At 40.5% G+C, this 15,081-nt stretch overlaps 1 protein-coding gene and 1 long non-coding RNA gene across 6 annotated transcripts in view; one reads left to right on the forward strand and one right to left on the reverse strand.

The window, feature by feature from the left end:
• Positions 1 to 1,517: 1,517 nt before the first annotated feature.
• Positions 1,518 to 15,081, reverse strand: part of IFTAP (intraflagellar transport associated protein) — a 63,481-nt gene continuing 49,917 nt past the window's right edge. For 4 of the 5 annotated variants that reach the window (XM_070473158.1, XM_070473157.1, XM_070473159.1 and 1 more), the window contains 2 exons: positions 9,951 to 10,093; positions 1,518 to 1,755 (listed from right to left, as the gene is read on the reverse strand). In XM_070473158.1, the coding sequence (XP_070329259.1) occupies positions 1,597 to 1,755; positions 9,951 to 10,093 (302 nt within the window). In that variant the 3' untranslated portion in view covers positions 1,518 to 1,596. The remainder of the gene's footprint in view (positions 1,756 to 9,950; positions 10,094 to 15,081) is intronic. The other variant, XM_070473161.1, reaches the window with a different exon arrangement.
• On the forward strand, positions 1,677 to 13,263 carry LOC139037096 (uncharacterized). Its single transcript, XR_011489904.1, has 2 exons — positions 1,677 to 1,764; positions 11,433 to 13,263. It is a non-coding gene; the product is annotated as an uncharacterized lncRNA (long non-coding RNA).

Consider the following 15,081-nt stretch of genomic DNA (forward strand, 5'->3'; position numbering starts at 1 on the left):
TTGATTTGTTACTTATTCCTCCATAACAAAAATCACTTCATATATACTATTCCCCCTTCTGGGCCCTCATGCCTTTTCCTCCTCCCTTTAAAGCATTCATGGGTATTGTACACAATTAGCCCTTCATAACAGCTTTGACATTCACTAGTTGCCTTCTCTATGTCTTGCCTTCTCAAAGTATATTTCAAACTTCTGGAGATCGAGATCACTCCTTGTACTTTGTAACTATCCTCACCCATGGTTGAATAGCAATAACAAAGTACAAGAATTTAATATATGACATATAATCAATTTTCAGATGCTTTCCTTTTCAGTAAAGTCTTTCCCAATCAATCCTAGAAGCCCAGCCTCTCGGCACTCACATTCATGTCACTGTCTCTGGATACCTGGGACCTGGGACCTACCACATAACCAGTTTTTCTCTGGGTTTTGCAAGCTCAATTGCCCTTCTTCCCCAAGGAGATGGGGTGCAATTTCCAGTCTACGTCACAATACCTTCATTACCTAGTTGCAGTGCTCTCACTACAGACCGTTCTGTAGCTGCTACCTCCTGTTCCCATTTGCCACCTCCATCTCCCCCTATCAGCCATGGATGCAGCCAAGTGACAGAACAGAATTCTGTAAGGATAGAGGCCACCTTGGTGGCTCAATCAGTAAAGAATCCATCAACAATGCAGGACACCGCCTGCAATGCAGGGGACCAGGTTGCATCCCTGGATCTGGAAGATCCCCTGGAGAAGGAAATGGCAACCCACTCCAGTATTCTTGCCTGGAAAATTCAATGGACGGAGGAGTCTGGCGTGTTACAGTCCATGGGATCGCAAGAGTTGGACACAACTGAGCGACTAAACCACATAAACCATAAAGAGCAGTTTGGCTTTGTTAAACACATCGCCTGGGCTTCCCTGGTAGCTCACCTGGTGGAGAACCCACCTGCAGTGCAGAAAACCCCAGTTCCATGCCTGGATCGGGATGATCCACTGGAGAAGGGATAGGTTACCCACTCCAGTATTCCTGGGCTTCCCCAGTGGCTCAGATGATAAAGAATCCGCCTGCAATGTGGCAGACCTGGGTTCAATCCCTGGGTTGGAAAGATTCCCTGGAGAAGGAAACGGCTTCTACCCACTCCAGTATTCTGGCCTAGAGAATTCCATGGACTGTATAGCCCATGGGTCACAAAGAGTTGGACACAGCTGAGCTACTTTCACTTTCACTTTTCAGATGCATCGCCTACTGAAAAGACTGGTGGTGTGGGCATGCGCAGTTGTGTCTGATTGTTTGTGACCCCATTGACTGTAGCCCCCCAGACTCCTCTGTCTATAGGATTTCCCAGGCCAGAATACTGGAGTGGGTTGCCACTCCCTTGCCCAGGGCATCTTCCCGACCCAGGGATTGAACCCACATCTGCTGCATCTACTTGCATTGGTAGGCAAATTCTTTACCACTGCGCCACCACCGGGGAAGTTCACTGACAACCCTATAAATCAATGCACACACATACATTTCCATAAAGGGGATTACAACAGGTTTATCTTTTAATTTCATGTTACTTGAGCAAGAAAAAAATAAAAATAAATGTAAAGAGGTCTGGGTGGATCAGTCATGGGGCTCCTCTAAGTCTGCGCTCTTTGTCTTCTGCTTGGATAGCTCTTTGATAGCGTTCAGCTCTGCAGGAGTGAACTTGGGGGTTAGCACCACTGCATCGTAATCGAATTCTTCATCAAGCGAGAAGGGCTGAACTTCATCTCCAACGATCTATAAAAGGTAACGAAGGCGGAAAATCATATATAATCATTGTAAATGAAGATAAAGCTGAAAACATAAACTCCCTATTAATATTTAATTAAACTTTTTTTAGACTTCAGCACTCTCAGCTGATTAAGCTGTTTTTAAGTAAAGGAATAAATTCAATTATTCAATTTGACCTAATTTAGGCCTTTTAATATGCCCCATTTGTACCATCCTGCATCGGAATGAATATCATTAGCTAATTCCACCCACGGCAAGAATCAGAAAGTCTCTCCTGCACACATTCAATACATTTTTACCATTTGTAGCATAAGGGCTACAGGCATATGGAAAAACTAAGTCTGCTGTTGTTCAGAGGCTAAGTCCTGTCTGCCTCAGGGTCTTTTCCAATGAGTTGGCTCTTCACATCAGGGGGCCAAAGTATCTGAGCTTCAGTTTCAGCATCAGTCCTTCCAATGAATATTCAGGGTTGATTTTCCTTAGGATGGACTGGTTTGATCTCCTTGCAGTCCAAGGGACTCAAGAGTTTTCTCCAACACCACAATTTGAAAGCCTCAGTTCTTCAATGTTCAGCCTTCTTTGTGGTCCAGCTATCACATCCATACATAACTACTGGAAAAACCATAGCTTTGACTCTATACAGACCTTTGTTGGTAAAATGATGTCTCTGCATTTTAAGAGTTATATTCAAATGTGAGAAAATAAACCCTAAGATTTTGTTCAATCTTAAAGACATTCTTATTTTTAGTATTTACTAAAAAAGGCTTGTATCAAAAAAAAAAAACACATTCATTTTTGAAGATAAAAATACTCTATGCTTAACATACTTCTTTAGATAGTACTTGGGCCAATAACAGCAGGAATTAAAACACATAGTGTCCCCCTTAAATTAAAAAAATCCAGGATCCATTCTTTCCACCAAGAATTTTAAAATATTACAGAATTTATTTGCAACTCAGAGTAGCTACAAAGAGGAATAATAATTTTGTACCTGCTTATTCATAATCTGTGAATTTTAAAAGACTCCCTAAAGGAAGGTAGTTTAAAAAGTGTATTTTCCAATAAACAAAAGAGAATGCTTTAAATCTCATTGTATCACCCCTTAGAAAGCCTCTCCAAAATCAAATGGTGTGTGATACAATGAGATCACCCAGTACTTCTTTGTATCTCTATATTATGTATGATGATGCTGAAATAATTGAAAACTATGGCTTATGCAAGAGTAAAAAAAAGCCCTGAAGCTATAAGCAGCTTGAAATATTCTTGCATGGAAAATGGTCTCATCGAGTGGCTTTCGCAATGTTCCTGAAAATGGAGCATCTCACTCAGGAGCTGTGTGCTGTTTTCAAAGATGCGAAAAAAAAGAAAAAAACATGAAAAGTAGGTACCTCCTATCTGTTTAGCAAGTTGCATTTTGTAGTTGGATGTGCAGTGCTAATAGCAAACACCGAGCCATCTATCATCCTTTCTTAGTAAAACCAGCAAGAGAACAAATTTCAGAGACTTGTTCATTTCCTCTTTATTAGAAAGTGTCTGTGCTTTCCTGACAAAGGTAATGATGGCACCTGTGACTGACTGAGTTCCCACCACACACCAGCCCCAGTACTAGGAACTTTGTGGGAATTACCGGTAACCTTCAAACAACCCATCTTACAAAGCTCTAAGAGGTTAAGTAACTTACCCCAGGCTGTACAATTAGTAAGGTAGAGAAGCAAGATTTGAATCCCAGGTGATCTGTAGATAAAGCTTCCACCTTCTCAACAAAAAAACCAGCAAAAATCAACCTTGAAGTTTCACTAAGCCAAATCACGTCTCTTTGGGAGAAAAGATCTTTTCTAAATAAGCTAAAAAATTCGCCCAGTCTACCATTAAAAAATGCACTCAAGGATCCACATAATACCATGACTGTCTTTAAAGGAGCAAGTGTATACAGGAATCAAATCAGTCTGCAGAGTGGCTGATCTATCCATTCATGTCACTTTCTGAAAATTAAATTTCTCATCACCAGTGGGGTAATAGGGCTAAGACCAGCTCAAGTGAAGAAACGTGTACACAATGACGCAAAATGCTCATTTCCTGAATAGAAACATCCTCACCATCTCCAGCTCTATCCGGCAGTGAGCACTGAGGCCTGCAAGCCTGGTCCTGGTAGAGGACGAGGAGGATTCCCCTCTCTGCCTGTGTCTTCTGTCCAATGGGATTCTTGCTGCCCTGTAGCCTGGTTAAAGGCCTGCCATCCACATGTCCACCAAGCTTCCAGCTGCCCACCACACTAGGACTTTGAACCCTGTCCTGAGGCCTCTAAGACTTGCTTAGACTTCACTAGCCATTATCAATAGATGCAGTCACTCTGCCTTCACCCACCTCCCTCTGAGACAGGAAAGCGGGTTCGAATTCCACAAATCTCTTTGCTGAGCTAAAATCTCAGCAAGATCATACCATCCTTCTCGAACTCACTCACACCACATGAACAGCCCTCACATTCCCACCTCCCTTCCCTTCACGTGTTCACTCCATAAACAGCTATTGAGCGTTTAATGTGAACTGGATACTGGGAACACACACAGATGAAGAAAAGCAAAACCTGTGTCCACGAGGTTTTGTAACTTCAGGGAGAAGACAGAAGTAAGGGAGTGATTTCATGATCGTGCTCCATGCTCCCCAACAGAGGGATGCAAAAAGGGGTACACAAGCATGGAGGGCAAAGTGCTGAAGCTTAGCTTACTTCCAACCGAGCATGGCCACGCTCCAGAAAATCCTACTCGACTCCCCACTCAACACCCTACTCGCGACCCACCCTGTACCAGCAACCCAGACAGAGCAAGGCTGGTGTGCTGAACTTCTAGACTCTCTTGACGAGGGCTGACTCCCACAGTCAAGCTAGTCCTTTCTCCCAGACACGGCCCAGCCCATCACCTTCTCACCACTCTCCCTTCCCCAAGGGTCCCAAGGCACCTTTTGGTTACAACACTCAACATTATGGAACCGGAGATACAGACATTAATCTTTAAGTGGAAAGTTTTTGTTTTCCGTAAGTTCTTCTTCACACACTTAAATTTTTCTCTATTATAGAGCACAATTTCCTTCATCAGTTATTTGGTTTTAACTTAAACGGCGCCAAGGAATAAGTTTTTAGCTAGCCAATAAATATATGATGCCAATGCAAGAATTATTCATTTACAGTATGCTTAAAAACATAAAAAATACGTAAAAATACAAATGTCTTCACTTAGAAATTCAGTTATTAACAGCAGCTCTTATTGTTAGATTAATTCCTTTAGGCAATCAGTTAAACGCTGACGTAGATAATAAGAGAAAGAAACCAAGGGTGATAATAATTTCTTACTTGCAATGCCAAAATATGATACTCAAGACATTTTAAAACTGGGTGTATCACTGTCACTCTGTACTGCAAGGTGGCCAGTACATCTCTGGATCAAAATGTCAGAGGAAGAGTCTCCTGCCATCATTTAGATATATTCCATTCTTCTCACAAATGTTTATTAAAATCCAGGTGCTACACTGGGTGCTGAGGATACAAAGCTGCAGACTCATATGGAATCACAGAGAAATGATTTAGATACATATATGAACAATTATAGTAAAGTGTAGTAAGTATACATGGTATAGTTAGGAGGGAATAGGAAAGAGAAGGAAAGCCTAACCCAGCCTAGATTAGAAGGCCTTGGGAAGGAATCAGGGGAGGCTTCCTGGAAGAGGTGCTATCTAAGCAGAATCTTCAAAGGTAATATTATTTAACAAAGTTGAGGGAAAAAGAGCTAAGGACAAAAGCAGGTCTCACGAGCAGAGGAGGCCAAGTAAGAAAGACACAGAATTTCACGTATGTAAATCTGCAAGTAGTTCAGTGCTGTCAAAGCAGAAAATGTCAGGTAGAGGGCAGCAGGAGATGAGGATGGTGGCAGGAGATGAGGATGGTGGCAGATCACGACAGGTCTTGTATGCCATTTTTCCCAGAGGTGAGGAAAAGTCGCTGAAGGATTTTTTTTTTTTAAAGCATGTAGATACTTGGTCATCTATACATTTCAAATAAATTCCTTCCTTCATTCAAATGCTAACTGAGACAAGTGCTGGAGACACAGGCGCGGTGCAGAGAATAGGACGCCCTGCCCTCTCCGAGGGTACATCAAGATAAGTCACTCTGAAGATGGAACAAAGGGTAGGCTTGGAGTCAGGAGCTGGCGGAAGCAGTCCAGACAAGAGACACTGAGCCCAGGGCACTGAGAGCAGACCCTGGAAAATGTCAGAAAAACTGGCAGCACTTGCTGGCTAATTTGGACACGGGAAGGCACGAAGGGCAAGAATGCAGGAGTGGAAGCAGGTATAGATAAGCTCAGTATTTAACATGCTGATTCGAACATTCCTTAGGGAATCCAGATAGAACGGTCAACAGGCAGCTAAGCACACAAACCTGGGGCTCAGCAAAAGTCTGAAGCTCTCGAGATACAGGTTTGGAGACAGAAGCACGTGGGGAGCCACCTAGAGATGAAAACGGACCGCTGTGTGCATGTGGGGAGAGCTGCAGGTTTAGCATGGGACCTGAGGAATGCCAACTCCTGAGGGGAGCTCGGCGGGAAGCCCCCGAAGGAAGCGGGCAAGAACACCCAGACAGATACATGGGAGAGAAAGCCAGTGGGCTGCGAGCGTCAGGCAAGATCAGCGGCGATCACTGCAGCAGAGAGGCCCATTAAAGACAGAAAACTGTCCACTGGCATTCAGCACTAATAAAGTGCTCGGTCCCTCTATTCTGAATACGTCCAGGCAGATGATCAGCACGGGGACATTTTGCAATGAACTGAACGAGGAATGAGGGGAAAGGAAGCAGAGACAAATAGGGGAGCTAGATCTAATGGTTTCTGAAATCTACACGGAAAGTGAGAAAAAAGGACAATAGCCAAGAGGGGTCCAAGGGAAAGGGGAGGCTATTTTTCCTTAGTTTTCTTTCATTTTGTTAAGAAAGGGAGAGTCTTAGACATATTTACATGTTGAGGGGAATGAACCAATAGAAGAGGAAAAAGAGAATGACCCTAACCATCTTATTATACCAGAAAGTCACTCCTGGTAGCTAGCAAAAGTTTTTTTGATTATTTGCTCATTCAGTATTTACTATGTCTTCTATAGGCATAGCACTGAATTCAGCACAAGTCCTGACTTTTTTGTATTTCAATTAAGTAACCTTATAGAGACACACACAAGTGAATGTAGAGTCTTCTAAGACAAGGGGCATACATATAATTCAAAGTGAACCCTAATGTACCCTGCAGTTCAGAAGACTTTGCTATGATCTTCAAAATGACAGCTTTTCAGCCACAGGAAAGCTGCAGTTCTAGTTATGCATTTCAGCTGTTGGCTACTGTGGCACACTTTGGGAATTCTCTTCTTTCAAGTTGGGTTCATTTTCGGGTTCTAAGCTATAAGGCTCCGAGGTTTTTAGATTGCAAACTGAACTTCTGATTTATTTCAAAGAGCAGAATTTGTGCAATGGGACACCAAATCCCCTGCTACTAAACAGAAAACAACTGTGAATTAAGTTATTAACTTGTTATTTTTGCCTAAGGAGCTGAGAGAAATGTACGGATTTCAGGTGTCTAATTTCAAATCTAATTGAAATCTTTTTGTAGCCTCCCAGGGAATAGAATTTGTACACTATTAGAAAACTGCTGGTTTTCTTAAAATAGTTTTTGTGACTTATTCTAAGAGGGGCACTGTTACAGGAAGAATCATTTTCATTCACAGTACCACATAGGCAAATTAAAGAAAATAAAACTAATGCTCAAATCAATAATAGCATTTAGCTATAGGCTGTCTTGCACAGTAATATGGTTAACTAAACTGTCTTTACAGGTGAAAAAGTTGAGAGTCCTATTTTGAATTGGAAAAACAGGCCATCTCCCATTAAAATATTACAAAAGTTTCTTCAATGACCTCTTCTGTACTTTGGGAAGTAGGAAAGGAACTCGTAATTTTTCATCTTCTTAATGTGAATTCTTTTTGTTCTATAAAGCTGTCCAGAACGTCTAAAATTCATCAAAATAGAGTGACCACAGCAAAAATTATTCACAAAGGGAAAGTGGAAGGTTCTTGAAAAATGTTTGACTGTAAGGGGGAAATGCACATGTATAAAAGCAGTGATAAAATTAGCAAAAAATCTAAATGGGTTCAGTTCATATCAAGAAGTTATAGATTCTTATTAGGCAATTAAGAGGAAGTCAGGACATCCAGGATACATTTTCATCTTTTGAGACTGACATCACAGAAAGCAACCACTGTGTCAAGCCCGAAACAGCCCCTTGGTAGCTCCTCACCAGATACATGTGCTGGAATTTGGTGATTCTGTTCTTTTTCTTGCACTGGGTACTTTAGAATAAGATTAATACTATTAAACCAAGGCAGAGGTGGTGCAGTACTGTGATTCTAGACAGTCCTGAAATGTTTCTCTAACAAATAGTGGCTAGAAATTAAAATCTCACCCACAATACTACTCTGAATATTTAAAGAAACACCAAAAATTATCCATCTACGCCTCATTAGTTTGCCAACACGAAAATTGTTCTATCATTTTGATTTGAACATTTAAAATTTTTCACATTTTCTGAGAAGAAACTTATACTCGTTTTAAAGATACAATCATATACAGGCTTTTAACTAGCATTTTGCTGGCTATATGAGAGATCATAGAAATCATTCATTTTTTTAAACCCATTCACTAAAGCCATTTTCTAACGATTTCTATAATGGCATGAGGTGCCACTGACCACTGGCTGGCCCAACAATTTGTATGGTCACAAGTGAAGTCTTTAAAAGAAGCTGATTCTTGCTAGCAATCACCTTGGAATTTTAGCTTATTAATACTCAGAGAAAGCTCCATAATTCAAAAAGACACTGAAAAGTGGCTGTCTGGACCCCATGGACTGTAGCCCAGCAGGCTCCTTTGTCCATGGGATTCTCCAGGCAAGAATACTGGAGTGGGTTGCCATTTCCTTCTCCAAGTAACCTACTTGGGGGTTCAATATAAGTCTGCAAGCCTCCTAGATAGACTTTTCTGATGTCAGTGAACAAAAGTTCTATTAGCAAAGGGCAAAAATTGAAATGTGTGGATTACTTCTGATTGAATGACTGCTTCCATAACAGAATATCTTCAGGAGACAAGACTGGTACCTGAACGATTAAATAATCAGGAAACACTCTAGTATTTTTATTTGGAATCAATAATAAAGAGCCCTTAACAACTTCTTGTGCCTGATCCCCTTTTATGCTAGTGTAAAAAAGGTGATAAAGGTCACTACCCAGCACCATCAGCGGCCTCGGTTGGTGCGTGTCTATTAAGTAAATGAAGATGAGCTGGAAATGATAGTAAAAGACGACTCTCCATGTTGTGTATTAGGGAGAATTAACATGTGGCACATCCCATTCTCCCATGCTGGAGAAGCACGTGGCTAGATGACATTTCTCAACTCCCCTGGTGACCAGATAGGAACATGGAATCAAGTGGTTGCCAATGGAAAGTGAGCAGCAATGAAGAGCCTGAGTCTTCAGCCTTGGGGAAACGCGCTGTCCCCATCTTCTCATTTCCTGCCCCTCCAGGTACGACAGTGACCTGACTTGAAACATGCAGCTGAACACAATGTCCTGAGGTGCAGTGAGATCCAGAGAGAAGGAACCTGGTGGGCCCCAATGACTGAAAACAGATCTACCACTTGCTCACTTTAAAGACTCTATAGACTGTTACAGGAGAGAAATAAACTACTCTCTCCTTTCAGCCATTGAATTATTGTTAGGGTTCCCTAGTATAGCAGCCTGGCCTTACCTTAACTAATGCAAAATGTTTACAGAAACTTGGAAACAATAATAAAGAGAAAAGAGGCTGGTACAGAAAAAAAAAAAGAGATAAGAAATCTGTCCATCCTATCTGTGGATTAGTCCCCAGGTAGCACCATCCTGCAGCATGGCAAACATCATGACAGAAACGTAAGTAAAAACATAACTGTTCTCTGTGTGTTCAAAAGGGAGTATACACATTAGAGAGAGATGACAGCGAGAGGGACCCAATTAAGCAACCTGAATTCTACATTTTCCCAGACCTGAGAAAAATACAGGCGCACACAGGTATGGTGGCATTTCTTTGAAAGGACCAGTTATAGAGTCAAGGCAATTTCAAGAGGCCTGAATTCCCTGAGAAGTACCTCTTCCCTTTGTTTGTCTGCTCCTTTCACGGTGGGCCCGGGCTTCGTTCCAGGGGTGAGAGGCTGGCCGGCCACAGAAGGAATGTAAGAGGGAACACTCAAGCTCACTTCCTGCTCCACTTGTCCTGGAAGCAGCAGCACGTCTGTTGAACACAAAATACATCATTCGATCCCTTCACCGGTCCACAATCGACCTAAATCATCAAAAAGCCTACGATAGTCAAAAGAATGAGCAAATATGCTCAAGTAAAGTAGGCCCATTTCACAACACCTGTTCTCACTGGGGAACTTGACTCAAGGGTGTCTCCCTTCTAGAAAATAAAAGCTGTTGGTGTATTAGTTTTTCTCTGATTGTTGCTATGTTAACAATCCATCCAAAAGGTCTGGGAGAAATGTTGTCTGGGGAACAGCTTGATCATGCCTTTCAACCCAACTTCTACTTCTATAGGAAACTAAGTTCAAAAGATGTTACTTTTGCCTCATTTTGCCATATTTTCCTAAGGGGGGTATAGAGAAAGAAAATGGAGTGCTGATTTCATCCTGTAACAATATGGCAATATTTCAAAACAACATATTAAAAAACAATGATGCCAGAAGGAAGGAACTTTCACTTGCAGCAGAAAAATGAAATAATCCGTCATACTCAGAATGCGTGGCCTCATTTCCAACTCTTGCAAACAACAACAATGTGTTTTGTGTTTCCAGCTTGTTTAGCACAACAGCAAGAATTCAAAAGCCAATCCTGGTTTTCTGATCAATCCATTAGAAGTAGATGTGTTCCCCTTTTTTTTTTTTTTGCACACGTGGCAGAATCATGGATGCATCATGGACAAATGATGATCTTCCACAGCTCTCTCTGAAGACAGAAAAACAAATAGAAGCCCAAAAGGATTGCTCCTTGGCCTGCTTCTGCAGGACCAGAAGGGCTGCTGGAGCCAGCCAGTAACTTGCAGCTGGCACGGGATGCTGCGGTCTGCTACTCAATGATGATCCTAATTAAGACACTAATTAAGTTCTCAGTGGAAGTGATTAATTAACAACAGGCATGCCTTGGCTGTTGCCAATGGCAGCATATATGAGGTGATAACTGAGCAGGTACTGCTATTCAAAAACTGAAACAGATTTGAAAGACATCTCTCTCCACCGCAGATGCCACCTGGAAGCTTAAGAATTTTGTAATCATGTCTTTTTTGATCCCTGAGTGAGGAAGATCCCCTGGAGGAGGAAATGGCAACCCACTGCAGTACCCTTGCCGGGAAGATCCCATGGACAGAGGAACCTGGCAGGCTACAGTCCATGGGGTTGCACAGACTCAGACACAAGTTAGAGACTGAGCGTGCATGCATGACTATGATTAATTACTGAACTCATAGAATGTGACCTGATTAATTAGGAGAAATAAAAACAATAATAATAGCCAGCCTTTTACATGCATTAACTCAGCTAATCCTCTCAACAACTCCATTATCATCTGTTTTACAGGCAAGGAGCTTTAACACCCAGAATCACCACACTCAAGTCACCACAGCTGCAGTCTGGCTGCAGTGCCCTGTTCTGAGCCCAAGACGTCACATCAGAAACTGATTTTTAAGAAAGCATTTCATCACTTATGTTATTGAAACCTACCAGATTTGTATATCCAAACTCAGGGCCAAGAAGTGTCACTATGGTAAGCAGTTAACGTGATTAGTCAGCAGTCAGTGTGTTCACGTGTTTTATAACCAGAGAAGTAATACTTTTAAATACTCAATAACGTTGGTGGAGAGACTGGCTTTCCTTTTATGAGTCCAAAGCTAAATTCCTTCACTGGCTAGGGGCCAGCCAACAACAGAGGCAAGGAGAGTAAGGGTCAAGCCTCTTAATATGAAAACCAATATCCACCAGACCCATTGGCTGCCAGAGCAAACATCACTTCAAATGTGAAATCAAAATCAATTCTGCTTTCAGAGCTATTTAAGATCCAACTGAAAATATCGTGCACCAAGAAGGACAACTCTGCATTCCTTTGCTGAAATTCTTCACCTCACTCATATATTTGCAAAGAAGGTAGGGTTTTCAGCAATAATGGTTTCCTTCCTTAAAAAGCCAAGTGCCATGGGAACAGTTCTTTCGAAACAAGACGACTCAGTATTTACCACATTTCACATTCCTGTCATTTGTTTCTGCAGGGTAAAAGGAAAACACACAAACTTGCATAGTTGTTGGAGTCTAACACAGCACCTTATGTGTAGTAAATTCAACGCATACTTGCAGAAAGGGAATAGATTTCCTGTATCTCGACTTTTAAATTGAACAGCATGTATAAGTCTACCTATCTATAGAACATTGTGAATGATACAAAATATGTAAAGTCCTTAGCCTCAAAAGCTAAGTTTTTTTAACAGGGATATGATTTTTACACATAAAATCAGAGAATAGTCAACACAAAAACTGAAGTGTTTTAACTCTAAATAGGATAGATTTATAAAACGGTGAAACCATTATGGACAGGAACAGTCTGATAATAAATAAGTTATAAAGAAAGCTACCTTGTCCTTTAGCCATTTTACAGTCACTGATGGGTTATTTATATATTCATTCTCTGAGAGGGAAAATTATTGTATTCATTGATGATGAGGAATGGAATTTCTGGAGATCTCCGTAAAGCTTTCTACACTGAAATCTGATCTTTAAGACACTTTTGCTGTTGTTGTTTAGTCACTAAGTTGTGTCCACTCTTTGCAACCTATGGACCAGGCTTCCTTGTCCTTTACTATTTCCCAGGGCTTGCTCAATCTAGGCTTACTGTTTCTAAAACAATTAGTTTTTTCTTAACTATTGATCAATACCACCATCTTGACTGATGGACTTTGTTGAGTTAAGGCAACTCTCAAAAAGGAATTTTCATGTTGGATGGCAAGGCTGGTTGAAAGCATTTCAATCTCTTTCTCAACTACATAGTAAGAATGTCCAGTGTTTATAAATTATCTGTTTGTGCCATCTGCCTTTCTGCATTTAAGCAATGACCAGCAAGTCAAAGGTAATACATTTAAAAGTAAGCAATCAAAAAAAACAAAAAAATAAGGTAATCTATCTGACATCTGATAATCTAGACAACAATAATACTTAATCTGCCTATCATATTTATAAGATCAACCAATTCATTCCTTTGTTGCCATGTAGAAATAGCCAAAATTTCCTGAAATTTTGGGCACTCCTCAGGACCAAAAAGGATACACATAAGAAATGGACTGAGGCCTCTTATGCACATGGATTCCAGCTATGATAGTTTATGTCTGAGTTTCTTGTTATTAAAAATTTTTGAAGACCCAAAGAGCTTTTTTTGTGGGAGTTATATCTAACAATATTCACTGTATTAGAAACTGAATTTTCAAATATTTGATTTCAAATTATTAAAATAATACAATCATTATTACAATAAATACTTTTATTTTAAAAAGATATTTTCCAAAAGCAAAGATAACAGAAGAGAAGCATTGTTTTACATTTTCTGAATCTTTTAAGTGCTTGTCTTAAGAAGAAGAAAGCTGGATTCTATATTTGCTTCTGCATTCAATTTTTGGAATATGCTATTTCACATGATGAAAATGAAGAAATTCTAGTCTCACATGATATATATGTTGGAAAGGGGAGGAGTACTTTAATACTCCTTTTATAAAGTTGGGGATATTCTTTGATACACACTGGATCTTGACAAATGATATTAGTTTTAAAAATATTTTCAATGTGCAACATGAAACCCTTTCAGTCAAGTTTTCATGCTCTTATGTTTAAAATTTATTGGTCTGCCTTTTATGGTAAATGAATCGTTCTCCTGTGCATGATTTTGTAACACCATAAATTGGTTATTTGGAAAATGGTGGTTCACTCTGTTAGGCAGATCTTTCAAATGTTGACATATTTCATTATGCAATATAAAAGTCACATTAGTTAACATTACCAATTTTATCAAAAAAGCCTTTAAATATTGAGAAGCTGTCAAGCTCACAGTACTGGATATAAGTTTTCCAAAAATCCAATTTTCACTTGATCCATTGCCAACTTTATCACTGGCAATGAACACTATCAGTTGTTTGTCTTGAAAAGACAGCTTCACTTCATTCACTTTTGAGAACTACACTTTGTCAGTCATTCTTTCAAGTAAAAATGTTGATCCATGAAAGAAAAAAAAACTTAATTCAGCACAACACTCAACGGCACAAGTGTTTTTCATGAAAAAGTGTTTTTCATTTTTTCTGTGAAAAAATGCTCATGTATTTCATGTATATGTGAAGTACAACTGCTATACTTCAGTATGCAGCAGAAGCACTTTATACAGCAAAACATTAAAAAGAGGCATGCTCAGGGATCAAGACTGAATAAAATTAATAGTTTTTACTACTTCCCTGGTGGCTGAGATGGTAAAGAATCTGCCTGCAATGTGGAAGACAGGGGTTAGATCCCTGGGTCAGGACGATCCCCTGAAGAAGGGAATGGCAACCCACTCCAGTATTCTTGCCTGGAGAATCCCATGGACAGAGGAGCCTGGGGGGCTACAGTCCATGTGGTCACAAAGAACTGGACATGTCTGAGCACACCCCACACAAACACCATTTCATCAAAGACATTTTCAACGGAAACTGGCATTTGTTTTAACTACAAACTCATGACAGTGATGACAACAGGGACTACTTGTATAATTTCGTGCCTCTACCTTGATTCACACTAAGGTACTACTATCTTTACTCATCACTGATTTTGCAACATCAGTGCAAACGTCAACATATCTAACCTTCGGACCTTGGGGTTTCCCAAGGAGCTCCCAGACCACATTTAACATCTGACCCTCGTCAGATAGTCTGAACCTTCCATCAAGAACACTGGGATAGCTGGAAAAGTGATAAAAATCAACTAGTTAAAGGCACTGGAGAGCTACCAGGGAAGTCCAGAACTTGAGGGGCTAAGATCCTGGAGAGAAGGAAAGTGCTGAATGCGAGTCTTAGATTCTAAGCTGTTCTTCTACACATGGCATTTGCTGATTTGTAAGCAGAGGCTAAAAAACCAAGAAGTAAAGAAGAAATAGGCTAAGAAGCTGAGAAGCTTGGCAGAACTACCAACAGATTCACAGTGCTATGAAGACAAAAAACAGTCC

This window comes from Odocoileus virginianus, chromosome 10 (assembly GCF_023699985.2).
Source record: "Odocoileus virginianus isolate 20LAN1187 ecotype Illinois chromosome 10, Ovbor_1.2, whole genome shotgun sequence".
Classification (NCBI taxonomy): Eukaryota; Metazoa; Chordata; class Mammalia; order Artiodactyla; family Cervidae; genus Odocoileus; species Odocoileus virginianus.